Source organism: Elgaria multicarinata, chromosome 8 (genome assembly GCF_023053635.1).
Source record: "Elgaria multicarinata webbii isolate HBS135686 ecotype San Diego chromosome 8, rElgMul1.1.pri, whole genome shotgun sequence".
Lineage (NCBI taxonomy): Eukaryota > Metazoa > Chordata > Lepidosauria > Squamata > Anguidae > Elgaria > Elgaria multicarinata.
Window position 1 is genome coordinate 18,301,957 of NC_086178.1, and position 17,973 is coordinate 18,319,929.

At 43.3% G+C, this 17,973-nt stretch overlaps 1 protein-coding gene across 1 annotated transcript in view; it reads right to left on the bottom strand.

The window, feature by feature from the left end:
* NAALADL2 (N-acetylated alpha-linked acidic dipeptidase like 2) overlaps positions 1–17,973 on the bottom strand; it is a 762,753-nt gene that overhangs the window by 99,029 nt on the left and 645,751 nt on the right. Inside the window, exon 11 of the mRNA XM_063131966.1 lies at positions 7,383–7,478. Within this exon, the coding sequence (XP_062988036.1) occupies positions 7,383–7,478 (96 nt within the window). The remainder of the gene's footprint in view (positions 1–7,382; positions 7,479–17,973) is intronic.

Sequence of the window (17,973 nt, forward strand, 5' to 3'; positions counted from 1 at the left end):
TCCCCATAACATGACAGAACTGGAGCTGTAAGGAAAGGGAGAAACTCCCACCCACCCCCAGTAAATGTGTATGTGTGTGTGTGTGTGTGTGTGTGTGTGTGTGTGTGTGTGTGTGTGTTGGGGAGGGCATTTCTGTGAGTCCCCACCCACCATGAAAAAGTTACAGTAGCCATTTCATCGCCCATAGGTAAGTGGGCATAAAGTCTTATTTGCTTTCTTCTAAGAGGAAGGAAGGAAGGAAGGAAGGTAACTTTTGCCTTCAACTACAACTTCTACTACAACTACACTGGAACATTTGTCATCCCACTCACAAATGTTTGACCCTTCCTGATATACTGGGGAGCATAGCCTCTTCAACCTCCTTCTCAAAACCACAGACATTCATGGAAAATATTTGGAACAACCATGGAGTCAGGCTACTCTTAGTATTACAAATACATTTTACTTTTGACACACACACACACAAAAAGGGGGGAATAAAAAACTTTCTATTTCTTTTTCAGCCTGATCCCAATCACAATTGTTTGGAAATACATCCTATCAATTTCAATAGGACTTGCTTCCAAGACCTATATCCTAGAATGACCATATGGAAAGGAGGACAGGACTCCTGTAACTTTAACAGTTGTTTTGAAAAGGGCATTTCAGCAGGTGTCATTTGTATTTATGCAGCACCTGGTGAAACTCCCTCTTTGTCACAACAGTTAAATCTGCAGGAGCTATACTGGAATGACCAGATACAAAAGAGGGCAGGGCTTCTGCAGCTTTAACTGTTGTGATGTAGAGGGAATTTCACCAAGTGCTGCAGGCATACAAATAAAACCTCCTTTTCAAAACAACTTTTAAAGATACAGGAGCCCTATATTCCTTTCCGTATGGCCGCCTTCCCATATCCAGTCTTTCCTGTGAACTAGCATTAGCACATCAGGAACCTAACGGTCCCAGCAGCAGCCAGAAATGCTCATTTCTGAAATGGTGCAGATCAGAAGAGCTTGCTGAAGGAAGCTCTGCACACCTGCCCCAATCTCTAAGGAAGGGTTTCCATTTTTTCCCTGGGGCTGTTTCTTGAACTGCTACTTCCTGTTGCACAAGCAAGGGGTCCCACTGTTGCAATAGTTTGAATGGGAGTGCAGCAGCGGTATTGGATACTGCCCCAAGTAAGTATGCCTAGAATGACAGCCTTAATCTCTCAGAAGAATCCATACTGGTCATCCACATGGCTTCCCTGCTTACTGGAGGAATCCAAGGCCCACAACTCAGAGTAAGATGGCACTGACACATCCTGGAGATCAAATGGATAGGGAGCAGATCCAAGATGGAGGGCCCCATTTGTGAAGGTCTGGGAACTGGTCCTGACACCTCCTCAGATGTGCTCCTACTAGACCCCTCAGCCTCTGGGGGCTCTCAGTTTCAACCCTAACAGTTCTTGTTTCTGGGAAATGGGATTAGGAAAGAATTCAAAACACCGAAACAGTGCTGTGATATGATACTTCAACATCCCTGACCAAAGCACTGGGATTCGGGAACCTGGATGAAACTATCAAGACTGAGTAGAAGCTGGCCTGGAACTGTCAGTCAGAAGACCATGCTCCTCCTTTCTTCCTCTTCCATGTCTCCACCCTGGTATTTTCCTTATATGGAGAGCTTGGGGGAAATATATAATTTTTCTGGCTTCAGCAAAATCTGCAGTATATCCTTAGAAAAATATAAATACCTCTGTCTCTACTTTTATTTTTAAATGGTTATGGTAATAACAACATCAGAAAGCACAGTTACCCTTAAAATTTCCAATGACACACATTATAATAGGCTAAGCGCCCTAGGCTCCACTCCTATATGCACTTACCTGAGAGTAATTCCCAATTAACTCAATCCGACTTACTGCCAAGTCATGGGGTGTTTGGGATACAACCAAATCCCGTGCCTAAATGAACTGATCTGAACAGTTTTGAGAGATGTCTGAATCAAAGTGGGGGTCCTTTGAAGCAGTCTGAATCCAAATCTGAACACTCCTGAAGATTCAGGATTCAGAGAGGTGCAACGGTACAGACAGTGCATCTCCAAAATTGATGCTTTATACAGAGGTTGTATATTATAGGAAAAGCAATGCAGACATCTAGGTGTGCAACATAAGGATGTCATGGGTGCCCAAACCCCACGTTACCCCTGGACTCAGCTCACTGCGCTGTGGCTCATTTGTGGGCCTGCTCTTTGAGTGCCCCATAGCTCAGAGACCACATTGCAGCTGTCCACCCTTGTCTGCAGCCTCCATTGTGCCTCCAACAGAACCTCCAGAAATTACATATTTCCCAAATTACACAAACGGTAGCTGTAAATGACCCGTTTATGCAATGTGGAAAATACACAACAATGGAGGCCCCAGCCAAGGCCAGGTGGTCTTGCAGCTTTGTTGGGCTCTCACTGGACTAGAAAGAAGCTTGTGCAGCACCACGAGTGAGGGTGGGCGACATCGGTGGCTTGGAGGGTGTCCAACAGAGCCAAACACTATCCCTCATTGGGCGTGCAAGGTACTGGTTCACCTCTATTCAGCACTGGTTAGGCCTCATCTTGAGTATTGTGTCCAATTCTGGGCATCACACTTCAAGAAGGATGCAGACAAGCTAGAGTGTGTTCAGAGGAGGGCAACAACAAAGTTCAGGGGTCTGGAAACAAAGCCTTCAGGGAGAGACTGAAAGAACTAGGCATGCTTAACCTTGAGAAGAGAAGACTGAGGGGAGACATGATAGCATTCTTCAAATACTTTGTTGTCACTTGCTTACTGTAAAAGCAGTATGACAACGGAACCAATGACCTAGGGAGGTTGTGGCCTCTCCCACACTAGAGGCATTCAAGAGGCAGCTGGACAACCATCTGTCAGGGATGCTTTAGGGTGGATTCCTGCACTGAGTGGGTGGTTGGTCTCGATGGCCTTATAGGCCCCTTCCAACTCTACTGTTCTATGATTCTATGATGCAGCTGTGTCTGTCCACCCATAGTGCAACATAATAATTCTACCATTATTTATACCATGACTATATGTAATTGATGTGTTAATATTCATATTTAGTCATGGAGCTCATCAGTTAAATTATACACTATTTTATGTAGCTGCAATTCCCTTTCGTGACCATCTCAGACACTTCCATTACAGGTGAAATTGAATTACCCCTCCTCCATCCCTACACTTCATTTAAAGTAAATAAAACTGTATTGAGCTGTCTCTTTCCCTAGGGGACTATACTGAAGATCAATGTGTGCATCGTCTACAGATGATATATTTAGAATCTGGATCTCATGGATGAAGTTCTGCAGAAAGATTTTGTTCCGTTGCCATCAAATAGATCATCAGACATATGAAAGTAGCTTGATCTAATAGATAATTGAAAATATGAAATACGGGGGGCGGGGAGAAATCCTCAACAATGCAAACTAAAAATATCAGATTACTTCAATATTTTCTTCTTCTACGATCAATTCCCACCTCTTAAGCTATCTTGGTAATTTAAGAAATTGAAGAAAGATGAAGCAAAGCAAACATCAACTAAACTAAGCAACTCAAATCCCTTTGAAATAAAGAGGAGAGAAATGTATAATAAGCAGTGTGGAATCCTAAAATGGATGAGAATTTAAAAAGAAAATTGAAAGCACATACACTCCCAACCTAGTCCTTAGTATAGTAAATAAATGTTATTAGTAGAAAATAGTGTTTTCAGTGTGTTGTGAGCCCAACTGTATTTTATATTAAATAAGGTTTTGCAATTAATACCATTTAAAAAAAACCATAATGGCAGCTGCAGGGTTGGGAATGGAGTAGAAGTAGAAGCAGTATTGAGTAGGGCTGTGCTCCGCTTTGCTTCAGTTCGTAGAAGTGATAGCAGAGCGGCCTGATTCACCTCTGCCAAAGTCGGAGATGGATCTGGTCGGGGGAGCTGCGGATTGAGGTGAAGCGGTTCACCTAGATCCAGAGCTCCTGACACAGGTAAGTGTGGGGGAGGGGGACTCATCTGGCACCGCCAGTACCACCACAGTCTGTGCGGTGATGGCAACGGAGCCAGGTAAGGGGGCAGGAAGGAGGGGGGCTTATCTGTGTCCATCGTGGGGTTCAATTGAGGCCCTGGCTTCAACCTGGAAGAGGCTGCGGCCTCCTCTTCTGGCTTCAAGCCAGGGCCTCAATTGAAGCCCATGACGGTCACAGGTAAGGGGGCGGGGGGAGTTTGGCTTACCTGGTTCTGCTGCTGCCGTCCATGCAGTGACAGCGGTGGAGCCAGGTAAGGGGGAGGGGGGGCTTACCTGCCTCCATCGTGGTCCGTCGTGGGCTTCAACTGAGCGCCGGGCCTCAGTTGAAGCCCGTGCTAGACCACGACGGAGCCAGGTAAGGGGGCGGGGGGAGTTTAGCTCATCGGCTCCCATTTTGTCCCCCCTTCCCCACATACCTGCCTCCGCTGTCTGCCATGGAGGCAATTAAGTAGGGAAGGGGGGCAAACTCTCGATCCGCTCCTCTGAATCTCGCTTGCGGAGTGGAGCAGAGGATGGGCAGATCAACCCAAAGAGGTTCAGGCCCCTTCTCTTTGGAACACAGGGTGTTCCAAAGAGAAGGGGACACCACACTAAAGGCTCTTCCCTTGGTGGACACCAATCAGGCTGAAGTTCCATGGGCAATCACGAGGAGTATGCCTTCCAATGACCTCAGTGACCGGGCAAGTTGGTAAGGGAGAAGGCATCCTCTCAGGTAAGGCATCGGAGTCTTCCTCCAATGCAAATAGCAGTGGGGGGGGGGGAGTTATCAATACCATGACAAATATAGTAAACATTAAAGTGTCTTTACAGCCATGGTTCATACCAGGACTGGAGTTTTTTGTTTTTTTTAATAGTCCTGTGAAACTACAAAAACAAACCATACATCACAATTAGTGTAATGCACAATATGTTCCTTTTTATGAAGCGCTGTGTGCCTCTAACTGGGGAAATGTTCTGTGAAATGGAGAGTTACACACTTTTTAAATTCTGTTTTCATCTTTGCTGGGGGGAGGGTGGTTCCGGGGCGGGGGGGGGGGGAAGCACCACTGTTTTTGTTATCCTTTCAACTATTCCCTTAAAAGTCCATACAAAGAAGACGTCATGCAAGAACTGACAAATGTTGGATGATAAGACTCAAGATACAAAGCAATCGCTGAGGTAGGCCAAAGGACACAGATTGGGGAAGACTGCTCCATAAGCCTTCACTCCCATGTGAGTGCACAGGCCCACTCCAATCACTGGCTACAGTCATATGGGATGGGGGAAGAGAGAATGAGCCTGTTCAGATTGACCGGCTAAGCCATGGTGGTTAAGCTTTTTGAGCTAAATATTATGGCTTAGTGAGTTGTGTGAACCACGGCTTAGTGTGTCATGGGAACCAGGCATAACCATGGTGGCTACATAACCATGGTTTAAACATGGCCTAACCACGGTTTAGTGTGTTGTCTGAACAGCCCCTATATAAACAGATTCTACCTATTATTTAGCTTAGTCAAAAGGGGATTTTCTTTGTCTCGCTCAAGCAAACCAAAGGATTCCATAGCTCTTTTGGTTCCAAGGACCAGAAGCTTCTCTGACCTGTATCCTATGGGCAAACTCAGAGTTTATACACTTCCTTAGAGGCATAAAAGAGTCTTGGGGGTGTGTGTGTTTTCTCCACCAAGGTTTTGCTTCTGTCCAAGTCTTCATTAAAAAAAACTTGTTTTAAAAAAGGCTTCATTAAAGAGTGCTTTTTTCTCACATGCATTTCCTCAAGATATTTGATAAAAGGGAATTTCAGCAGGCGTCATTTGTATGTATGTAGCACCTAGTGAAATTCCCTCTTCATCACAACAGTTGAAGCTGCAGGATCTATACAAGAGTGATCAGATACAAAAGAGGGCAGGGCTCCTGCAGCCTTAATTGTTGTGATGAAGAGGGTATTGGTGCTGCATGCATACAAATGACACCTGCTGAAATTCCAATTTCTATACAATTGTTAAAGATACCGGAGTCCTGTCCTCCATTCCATATAGTCATCCTACCTACATAGTAAATTACATATGGTATAGAGAAGTACTTCTTTTAGGTTGTTCCACACATACTGCCAATTATCTCCAGAGGACAATTTGGGGACCTTAAGCACATTGGGCTACACCAAATTCACCTTATCTTACAGCTTTTCAGTTTGAATATATTGTTCCAGCCAGAAGCAGAAACATGCCCACATAAACTGACGTATAATTAAAATCCCAATGCAACATGATAAAACATATACGATCAATACAATCTATGACTTCACATTCCTAAGGAAACATTAACCCAACTGATCCTGCATGGTTCTTTTTCTGTTATGTTCTTAATCCTCTCCACCTGATCCATAGTAGTTCCGATCCAAACATGGACTATACATGCTTACATTAGAATAAAGAAAAAGCTAAGCTTCAGCTAAACACTATATGGTTAGCATGATGAGTAGTCTGACTCTAAGAAAAGTAGCCCTTAGGTAGCCCTATGCTAGGGCGACCATATGAAAAGGAGGACAGGGCTCCTGTATCTTTAACAGTTGCATAGAAAAGGGAATTTCAGCAGGTGTCATTTGTATATATGGAAAACCTGGTGAAATTCCCTCTTCATCACAACAGTTGAAGTGCAGGAGCTATACTAGAGTGACTAGATTTAAAAGAGGGCAGGGCACCTGCAGCTTTAAAAGAGGGCAGGGCACCTCCTTTTCATATGGTCAACCTACCTTATACCTGCTTTCTTGCGAATAAGCCACCTTGACTTATTTTATTTATTTATTACATTTATATACTGCTCCATAGCCGAAGCTCTCTGTGGTTTCAATGGGACTTCCTTTTGACTAGACATATAAACATTTATTTACTAAAATGTATTAAAACATTTGTATCCCCCCTTTATCACTAGATGTCAGGGTGGCAAACAGATAAAATTGTACCAACAATATAAAACAACAAATATACACAGCTAAAAGGAAATTAAACCATGAATCAAGTTCAAACCAGTATAGAATTTAAAAGCAGTAAAAAACAATAACTATGTGTAAGCTTGGTGAATTTAGCCATTCAAGGCTTTGTTAAAAAGCCATCTCTTAACTTGGTGCCGAAATAAAACCAGTGCCAGTCGGGTCTCCAACGGGAGGGCATTCCACAGCCGGGGTGCCACAACAGAGAAAGCCCCCTTCCACGTCCCACCATAACATATGTCTCAACATTGTGCTGATAATGCAAGTTAATAATAACCAACCAGGCTGGCATATAACTAATACTTTTTAAACGCCTTTGAAGTATTGACTAATTGATTCATAATTGGTTAACATAAAAAAGTACTTGTATCGCTGAGTCAGACATCTTGATTTCTTTTACCTTTGCGATGGATTCATGCAGAATAAAGGAAGGATCTAGCTCCGTGGATATTGTTGACTGCACAGGAAAAACGGCTTCAGAGAGAAAGCTTACGGTCTGTGTGACAAAAAGAGAAAGAGAACCCTTTAAGACTTTTTATTGATTTCCTTCTTCAAATGCTTTATTGGATTTTGTCTAAAGGTTCAAAGGATCTCAAATTGTTTTAAAGTTTGTGCTGATGATTAGGCTTCATTTTAGTGATCTAATTTACTCATTCTGACACCCTGGAACAGAAACAAAGACCTACAGTTCTATTTATTTATTTATTTATTTATTAAAAAAAAACACCTCTTTTTTTCTGCAATGATGCCTGTCTTAGTGAATACACTTCTCCATTGAGTGTATTCTTTTGCCTAGGGGTAGAAAAATCCATACTGATTTCATTTTAATGTAGCTAACAATTTCAAGAATTTAAAAGACTAACGTGCTTGCCAGAAATTATAGATGTATGGCAATTAGAGCTATAAAATACAAAATGATATTTATCAGGATATAAGACGAATTGCATTTACCCTCTGAAGTAGATCGGCTTTTAGAAATGTATCAGTATTTAGCACTGAGCTCCTGAGATTAGCACTAATAAAATGAGATTATTGGGTATCAGTTGTTCAGTACTGAAGTGACCACATTCTGTAATGTAAAAAGGGACGAGCAAGCAAGCGCTGTTCATGTTCACCCAGAATCTCTGAGCATCAGCTCTGAGCTTGTTTCTCTTTTGAGTTCCGCATGCAGTTGCAATCACTGTTGGATATGTATAGGGATGGATGGACCACCTCACTCTTGTGGCACATGCTGTGCACTGAACCCCTGCCCTCAGCCTACGGTGTGGTGTGGACTGCTGGGACAATGGCAGGCGCTTGGCAACAGAACACTGGTGTCCATTCCCTTAGGAAGCCACCATAATGATGGCTCGTTCTTGTCAGTGACGGTTCCGTTTGGGTACAGGGCAGGCTTAAAGGTGCAATGTATGCAACATTGGAGGCATGAATGCCTGTAATGTTGCATAGATCATCCCTTTAAATGTCCTATTTGCATAAATGGTAGGCTTAAAGGGGTGATGGATGCAACATTTTTTTAATTCTGTCATCCGCCCATTTAGATAATCAGATTTTTTTTTTTTAAAAAAAAATAGTTTCTGAATTTGGGCAAATTCACATTTACACAAATCTGCACATGCAAAATGCACAAATCCCCTTGAAATGTGCAAATCCCCAATGTGCATTTTCACACTTTAGCCTAAGTCGGAAATTCACATTTTTGGCCATGCTTTTTATTTCATTTGTTTTAATAAATGACTTATTTCTCTACATCAAAATTTGTGTAAAATTCCCGAACAATCGAAAAACAGTATGCAAGTCTGTGGAATCCATCCAACTGGGGAAAAGCAAGTCTGATGTGGAATCCGCAGTTCACATTGGAACTGGAATGGATGCCCAAATGGGTAATCTTCCATGACAGCTTGGGGTCCCTATCTGGTGCACATGCACCTTACTCCAGCCTCACCCCTTTCCCCGTACCACTGCTTTTGTGCATTTTCCCAATTCTGGAGGATGGTTGTCCTGCCAGTGGGCAGCAGCTGGCCATCAGCCCAAATTGCCAAAAGTGCTTCAGCCTGAGATAACCCAATTTGTTCCTGAACTGAATTTGGGCTAAGACAGGCCAAATCGGTCTGCTTAGACTCAGATTTGGAGTTCAGGACTGAGGCTGCGCACATCCCTGGTATTTTTTTACCTTTTGCCTTTAGGTCACTTTTGCCTTTGGCCCCACCCATGAGTGGAATGCCCCCCCCCAAAAAAAACTTGTCTGAGATGGAATTTGGCCCTCGGGATGAAAGCAGACTGACTCCCTGGTCCTGGTACATTGTGGAAGTGGTAGAAATGTCCTCCTCTTCTAAAGAGGTATCATTTGTCTCTGTCTGCAGGAATGGGGCAGTCTTAACAATAACTTTAAGGGTTTAGGTAGAAAAGGAAATTTCACCAACGGAAGCATTTCTCATCTTTCCAGCAGTATGGCATGATACACTGGCCCTGTAGACACACACTCTTCTGCCCAAACCTTAGTGTGTATTTATTTAAAGTACTTTTTATGCCACCCTTCCATCTTATTCCCAGAATGAGATTATACTCATGCACACATACACTTGAAAATGTAAATACATTTCAAAGATAGAGGAGCCCTGGCCTCTTTTGTACCTACAGTAGATACTTGAATAGACCTAACCCTAACCCAATCTTCTCCCCACCAATCAACCATATTTGAATGATGCATACAACATCTCCAGATACTGCATAGCAGAGACCAGCAATTCAGTTCAAATCGTATTCTTTCTTTCTTTCTTTCTTTCTTTCTTTCTTTCTTTCTTTCTTTCTTTCTTTCTTGTTTCTATAATTTACTTATTTAGGAACATTTCTTCGCACTTCCCCTCCCTATGAAGATGTCCCTCAAAGAATATATATATAGAAAAACATCAACATAAAAATAAAGGACATTAAAATACATCATCAACGAGCTAAAAGCAGCTGTAATGAACAGACAACTACAAAACCAATAGACAATAATAAAATTAAGTAACAATAGACTCAAGTACTATGAACTCACAGGGTGCCTTCGGCAAGCCAATCTTTTAGTCTCCCCATCAGCAGCAAGGGAGATAATAATTCCAGAAACTGAGTCATTGCTAATCAGTGTTGACAATTCTGGGCTAGAAAAACCCAGTACAAGGTCTTTCTTATTACACGGCAGCTCCCTACATTTCTAGGATTGTTGAAAAGATTGCTAAAGAACAATGCATGTGAAACACATTGAACACGTAAAAGCACTATACAGATGTTTGTTTTTCTTGTCATAATTGTCATTACTTCCTCAAATATTTAGCATCTAGCAGTGAGTCAGTGCATGAATGGTACGTTTGAATTCCTAATGAAATTCTGCTAGAGTATTTTTTTTAAAAAAAAACCTCAACACATTTCTCTGGCAGTGTTTGGCCACAGGTGATAAACACCTGTGATTGAGGAACACATTTCTAAAGTTTCTCCAAGCCTGACATCTGCTGATATTCAAAAAGTCAACTGTCTGATGCTGCATTCCTTATATTCATATTTACTAAAGTCTTGGATTTTGGAATGGCTAATGTCAAAACCATGATTAATCCATTCCTTATTTGCCAGAGAGTTCTTTGCTTTTAGAGACTATATACTACTCTGAAGTGCTGGAATTGAAGCATTTGGTTTAAGCGTAATGTTAATGCCACTTGAAGATTTAACAGGATTGATTTGCTGTGCCTGGCATTTGGCAACAGTTCCTGCTTGCTTCTGACAGCTAGGACTCTGCTCTGAGGCCTTTGGTTGTTTTAAGATTCAGTAGTTGAAAGAGAAGGAATTGTAAAAGCTTCTTCTCATGGCTTGCATTCCTTATTTATTCCTTCTCTACAAAGGACTGAGTTCAGCTTCTTCACTTAAAACACATTTAGACATTTGTAACATTTAAAGGGGAATTTATATTTGGCAAAGGTTTCCAGCAGTTTTCATCCCAACAAATTCTCATATGCAGCACAACTCCCACTCCCCCCCTCAAATCTATACTCATCAAAGTCAGTGGCCAAGAACTCATCTGAATCTCCAAAGATTCAGACACATTTGGTGTCCCCTTTCCAGTTTTACCTTCCATGAGTTCACTCTATGTATGGAAAAGGAAGAAGGGTTGCGTCACTCACCCTGACCTCAATGCGACTGCATCCAAGAAGAACACTTATGAGAGCAGGAAACCTACTTCCAGGTTTTGGGAGGAGCACATATGCACACAACAACACTTTTCAGACTTGCAGGTCAGGGAGTGTGAAGCTTGGGACACTTTTTTCCAATACCTACAGTGAATGCATAGAGAAGAACCTCTGGAAGGGTCTATATGTATCCAAGAAACAGAATTCAGGAAGAGAGAATGCATATGAAGAGGAGGGGCTATACAAATAATGGCAAAATTTGTTCTCAATGCCAGGGACTATGGGGATGTCTACACTTAAGGATGTAGATGGAGGGAGGGGGAGGATCACAGTCTCAACTGCTTCTGTGATCCTCCCCCAGCATCCAAACGGCAGTGCGACATCCCAAAAGGAAAGAGGGATGTTGTGGCTGCCATTTTTTTTCAGGAGGAGCCGTGCACGGGGTGAAAGATACATTTAAAAACATGCCCAAACATCCCCCGCTATCCATGGGATGGTGAAATTGCTGCACCCCACCCCCATGGGCATGGAACCATCCCACATGGGTCCATCGACTCCTCGCTCTCCTTTATTCCTCATATTGAGGCAGTAGCTAAATCTTGTCGATTTTTCCTGTATAATATTGCCAGGATTCGATCATTTTTGTCTGTCTCTTCTGCCAAGACGCTTGTTCATGCACTGGTTATTTCACGGTTGGACTACTGCAACCTTCTTCTCTCTGGCCTTCCTTCTTCTCACATCAGTCCATTGGTTTCTGTTCACCACTCTGCCGCAAAGATCATCTTCTTGGCTCGCCGCTCCGACCATGTTACTCCGCTTCTGAAATCTCTTCATTGGCTTCCAATTCACTTCAGAATCCAATATAAACTTCTCCTGTTAACCTTCAAAGCTTTTCACGGTCTAGCTCCTTCCTATCTCTCCTCTCTCATCTCACACTATTGCCCCGCTCGTGCTCTTCGCTCCTCTGATGCCATGTTTCTCGCCTGCCCAAGGGCCTCTACTTCCCTTGCTCGGCTCCGTCCATTTTCGTCTGCTGCCCCTTACGCCTGGAACGCTCTTCCAGAACATTTGAGAACTACAAGTTCAACCACAGCTTTTAAAGCTCAACTAAAAACTTTTCTTTTTCCTAAAGCTTTTAAAACTTGATGTTGTGCAGACTTCTACTGTTACTTTCTACTGTTAGTTTTTCCCTACCCTGTGCCTGCTTACCCTACCCTGTACCTGTTTGCATTCTCTTCCCCTCCTTATTGTTTTACTATGATTTTATTAGATTGTAAGCCTATGCGGCAGGGTCTTGCTATTTACTGTTTTACTCTGTACAGCACCATGTACATTGATGGTGCTATATAAATAAATAATAATAATGAATAATAATACAGGAGTGTGCAGCACACCAGCCAGGGTCCTCTGGATGGTCCTGGGACCATGGGGAAAATGGACTGGAAAATAGATGGGTCATCCCTGGCTGCTCCTGGGATCCCCTTTGTGACGTTTGGACACACAGGGATGATCCAGGGATGACCCTGGAAAATAATCCATGGTCCAGACATGTCCTATGCCTACCACCTCAACATGTCTTCTTCCATGATACCTCACTCTGTGAGGTGCTCAAGAAAGCTAATTCTCTCTCCTCCCACCCGTATCAATTTCTATTCTACAACTGTCACTAAACATTTCATGGCTTCTGATGACTATTGAATATCTTCAGTCTACCTTGGGTTATTGTTGGGAGGTTTTGCCTCCAGCCTCCTTAGATTTTTAAAATAGATATTTCTGCAAATGTATGTCCTTCTTCATTGGGGATTCCATCTTCCCAGCAAGGCAACAGAACAGTGAGAAGGAACAAAGTTAGGTATCCAACTGGCACAGACCTGAGACAGATTGTGTACAGGTCCATGGACAGTACTACAAATACTGGTCCAGGCATTCTTGATTTAAGTTCAGGACCCTGGCTAGCGATCCTGCAGCAAAGGCAAGGATAAACTTCATATTGAAACAATCTTTAATATGGAATAATGTGCTTGTCCTCCTAAACTACCCACTGGCTTCTTGGAAGTTAACACATGGTCAGTGCAGATGGATTTTCAGAGCCCTTATGAAAGCTAAAAGACTTATATTATCATATTGGAAGGACAAATTCTCAACATAATGCAATGGACTGAGGAATTAACAATGCTATCACCATTTGAACGGGTGTTATATCAACACCACTTGTGAATGGATAAATACAGTACATGAATATTTGGTCTGCTCTTCTTGAAACCAAGCGTAACTCCTGAAGAAAAAAAAACCACATGCACTAACTATATTTAATGGAAAAAATGACAATATTCCTATATATGTAATGTTTCTTTTCTTTTTCACAATTTATTTTTTTGTTCTGTTTTGTTAATATTCACAATAAAAAATATATATTGAGATGTCTGTTAATGGGAAATCCAGTCCTTTAGGGGGCCCTATGGATTCCTGAAGTCCCCCTAACTCAGCTTGCATTTGTGAGCCAAGCTGAGGGTTGATTCCCAAACTCCAGGAATCATTTTTTTATGTTTGTTTGTTTTTGTTTCATTATTTGTAAACAGCAATTTGTCAAAATTGCACCTACAATTCTCACAAATTTCAGCAAAGTTTGCAGAATTTGAACAATTTAAGGCTGACATTTGGGTAATTTGCAGAAATTGCAGCCTTAATTTGTGCAAATTCCTTTACACATGTTTTTTCCCCATTTGATATTTTGTAATTTTTTTTTGAGAAAAACACCTGGAAATCCATGAGCTCACCCAACTTGGTGCAGATTGAGTCAAGCCAACTCATGGGAAAGTTCAGGGGACCAAGCTGACTAAAGCTCATTGAACTTCATCGCCAGCCCCAGAGGGATTCTTCTGACAACCCTAAAGACAAGTTGTCCAAGCACTGGCCTGGAGCAACTACCAAGTTTTTATTGCCTGGGCTGTAGATTCTTTCTGGGAGCTCTATCTTCTCATGTGCTGCATCTGAAAAGACTAGCCCCTTTTCTGAAGGTGTTTCTTTGTGGGGGGTATTAAGAGTCTGATGTGGATTGTGGAGTCTGATGTCTGATTGTGAATCTGGCAGGGGAATGCTCCCCACAGCCTTCCTACTGAGGCCTTAGCTAGACCTACCTGATAATCCAGCATGGAGGAGGGAAGATCTCACATTCTGATTAACGTGAGATCCCTCCTCTGTTTACACGTGAGGCGCAACGACCTCAGGAAGAGAGGCGTCGCGCCTGCCATTTTTTATTTTTAAAGGAGAAGCAGCACACAAACTCTCTTGTGCTTAAGGTAGGTCCTTTTTAATTTAACATAATTTTCTTACTCCCCTCACCCTACCCCCGATAGGCACAGCACTCCTGAGGAGCACTGCGGCCCATGCGCAGCTCCCAGCTCGCGTGGAGCTGGGTCAAACCGTGGCAATGGGCCACACATTCCATGGCCTCAGGCTCAGCCTGGGACCGAGGAAAAAGTGGGCCCAAAGTGTAGGGCTCTATCCCAGGGCAAGGGAGGAATCATCCCTCCCTGATCCTGGGATCTCCTGTGTGTCATGTGGATGCACAGGGACAATCCTGGGGTTTGCCCCGTGATAAAGCCTGGTCTAGCTAAGGCCTTACTGGATGAGTTTGAGATTCAGTCTTGGGGATCATGGGACAGAAATACTTTCCTGAGAGTTAATGGAGAAGGTGCTGGATCGAAGGTGGAAGGCCCTATTTAAGAGTGACTGAGGATTGGTTCTTACCACTCCTCAGAGGTGATACTTCTGCTGGAGAACTGAGGACTCACCTACACCAAACTGGATATTCCAATATGAAAGTGGTATGGAAGCGGTATATAAAAGGCAGGAGCCACACTACTGCTTTATAGCGGTACTGAAGTGCACTGACAATTGTTAGGGGCCATGACACATCTATACCAAGCAGGATATGACACTGTGAAAGTGGTATATGGTATGTGTCATGGGCCCCAACAGTTGTCTGTGCACTTCAATACCACTATAAAGCAGTATTGTACCACTATAAAGCAGTATAAAGTAGGGGTGTGCACGGACCCCCCGCTCCGCTTCACTTGCAGATCTGCCATTTTTCGGATCGGGCCGCTCTGCCCCGCCCCCGCTCCGCCCACTTCCGCTCCGCTCTGCCCGGAGCTCCGGATCCGGATCCGGAGCTCCGTTTCCCCCCCCCATAGGCTTGCATTGAAAGCTAAAAAAGTATACAACTTTTTTTCTGTTCAAGTTAGAAACCTCAAGTTTGGCACCATGACACCTCATGGGGATATACACACGCACGCCAAGTTTCAAAGCAATCCCATCATCCCCTGATTTTTGGCGAATTTTTGAAAATCGGGCACCCCACACACAACATCCCTGCGAGGTGTGTTAAAAAACACGGGGAAAAGCCCGTTCAGATGAAGAAAGAGAAGTTTCCCAGAATCCCAAGTTACCTGTTTTGCCTATGCCCTCCTCCAACTTTGGGATCATCATGACCGGGAGCTGACTCTGCCCCTCAGCCCTTTGAAAAAGGTATTTTTCCCGCCGATTTTTTAAAAACTTCTAGCCCGCGACCCGTATGATGCAGAAAGTTGAGAGTGGTCTCAAAATGACCCCCATCCACGACTCTCTGTGCACAAGAATTTTCAGAATGATAGCTTAAAACCCCCCCAGTTATCCCCGATTCTTTCCCTCAATGCAATCCTATGGGCGAAAAGCCGAAAACGCAGTTTGAGCCGCGCGGTTGACCCGATTTTCACAAAAATATAGCCCGCGACCCGTACGATGCAGAAAGTTGAGAGTGGTCTCAAAATGACCCCCATCCACGACTCTCTGTGCACAAGAATTTTCAGAATGATAGCTTAAACCCCCCCCCCAGTTATCCCCGATTCTTTCCCTCAATGCAATCCTATGGGCGAAAAGCCGAAAACGCAGTTTGAGCCGCGCGGTTGACCCGATTTTCACAAAAATATAGCCCGCGACCCGTACGATGCAGAAAGTTGAGAGTGGTCTCAAAATGACCCCCATCCACGACTCTCTGTGCACAAGAATTTTCAGAATGATAGCTTAAACCCCCCCCCCCAGTTATCCCCGATTCTTTCCCTCAATGCAATCCTATGGGCGAAAAGCCGAAAACGCAGTTTGAGCCGCGCGGTTGACCCGATTTTCACAAAAATATAGCCCGTGACCCGTACGATGCAGAGAGGTGAGAGTGGTCTCAAAATGACCCCCATCCACGACTCTCTGTGCACAAGAATTTTCAGAATGATAGCTTCAAAAACAACGTAGTTATGCGCGATTATTTGCCGCAATGCAATCCTATGGCGAAATGTTTTCAAGATGGCGACCGGAGCGCTCCGCCTGAACTCGGAGCTCCGAAAAATGGGCGCTTCTCTTCGCCTTGCTTCTAGGGGGTCCGCGGTCCGCTCCTACTCCGCCTCTGGGTAAGGCGGAGCAGGCCAATCCGCTACTGCTTCTACGCTCCTAATCGGAGCGGAGCACATCCCTAGTATAAAGCAGTATTTTGCCTTTCATAGTGGAATATCCTGCTTGGTGTAGATGAGCCCTGAGTTTCTGGAAGTTCTCAGTCCTGGGCCATGACATTAGATCTCTGCTGAGCATGCTTTTATTTTTCAGTTCCCCCTATTTTGGCTTCATTTGTCTTGGCATGGGGGCATTGGGTTTGCCAACAGAAGGAGTATTTTCAGTAATAGAATTATTAGCAAGGCTAAGAGAGATTGTGTTTCCAGCTTATACGTCCTGCATTTAAATACTGAGAAATGTAGAACCACAAACCACATCTTACACATTTATCTGGCAATGTGGAAACAAAATCAAATCTAAATGTATACATGGAACCAAAAATATAAAATGTCAAACGAAGAGTCTGAGACCTCCAACAGGCTTGTGGTGAAGCATGATGAAACAATAGATGTGAGTATTGCACAATACAGGTGAATATTGCATAATTAATCATTATCAGAAGAATTAATGAGGTGATCTATCCCTTCCCATTATTCTTTCCAAGCTCAATGCTTGGCAGCTGAGTTTTTGGGTGGGTGGGACAGATCCGACAATATCTAGAGGAAAGAATCAAGTCATTCATAATTAACTAGATAATGCTTCACTGAGGGGTAATTAATAGCAATTTTTCATCCTTATTTTTAAATGTTTACACAAGGTTTGGTAGACCGACCAGATCAGTAGACTGAAGTGGAATGAGGAGATAAACAGAATCAAAGGTACTGCTGACAAATTGCCAACAATGACAAATGGCCAACATTGGGTGGGTAACAATAAACGAAGCACCCGAACAAGTAGATTCAGCCTTAAAAAGAGTTAAATTGTATTCTTTTATACTTGCACTGAAAAGAACTGAGTGTGGCATCTTTCCAGAACATCACCGAATCACAAGTGCTGGAGCTTCTGCTTCTGTAGGGGTTAGGTAGGATTAATTCATACTCCCACCAAGTTAGTGATGGAGGCTTTGGGCTGTAAAATCCCCATTTTGAAAAAGCCTTACCCAATACAAGACAAGTCCAGAGCATTCCAAATTTGGACCTCACTTCTTGCAGAATCCTTTCTATGGCCACCAGCTAGCACCCCTGCTCTTTGCTCCACCACCCTTTACCTTACCACATTCTGAGCAGAGAGTGGTGGAGGCCTGTGTACAGGATTGCACTCCCTGTCACCTAGCGTGAATGCACAGCACTGCCGTTGCAATGTTCTAGCACCAGGGAGGCCTATGGTAAAAGAGGCGGGGAGAGGTGAGAATTTCAAGAATTTTCTCTTTGGGAATAAGGACAGGGTTTTCACATAACTTTTTATTTGTTGAGG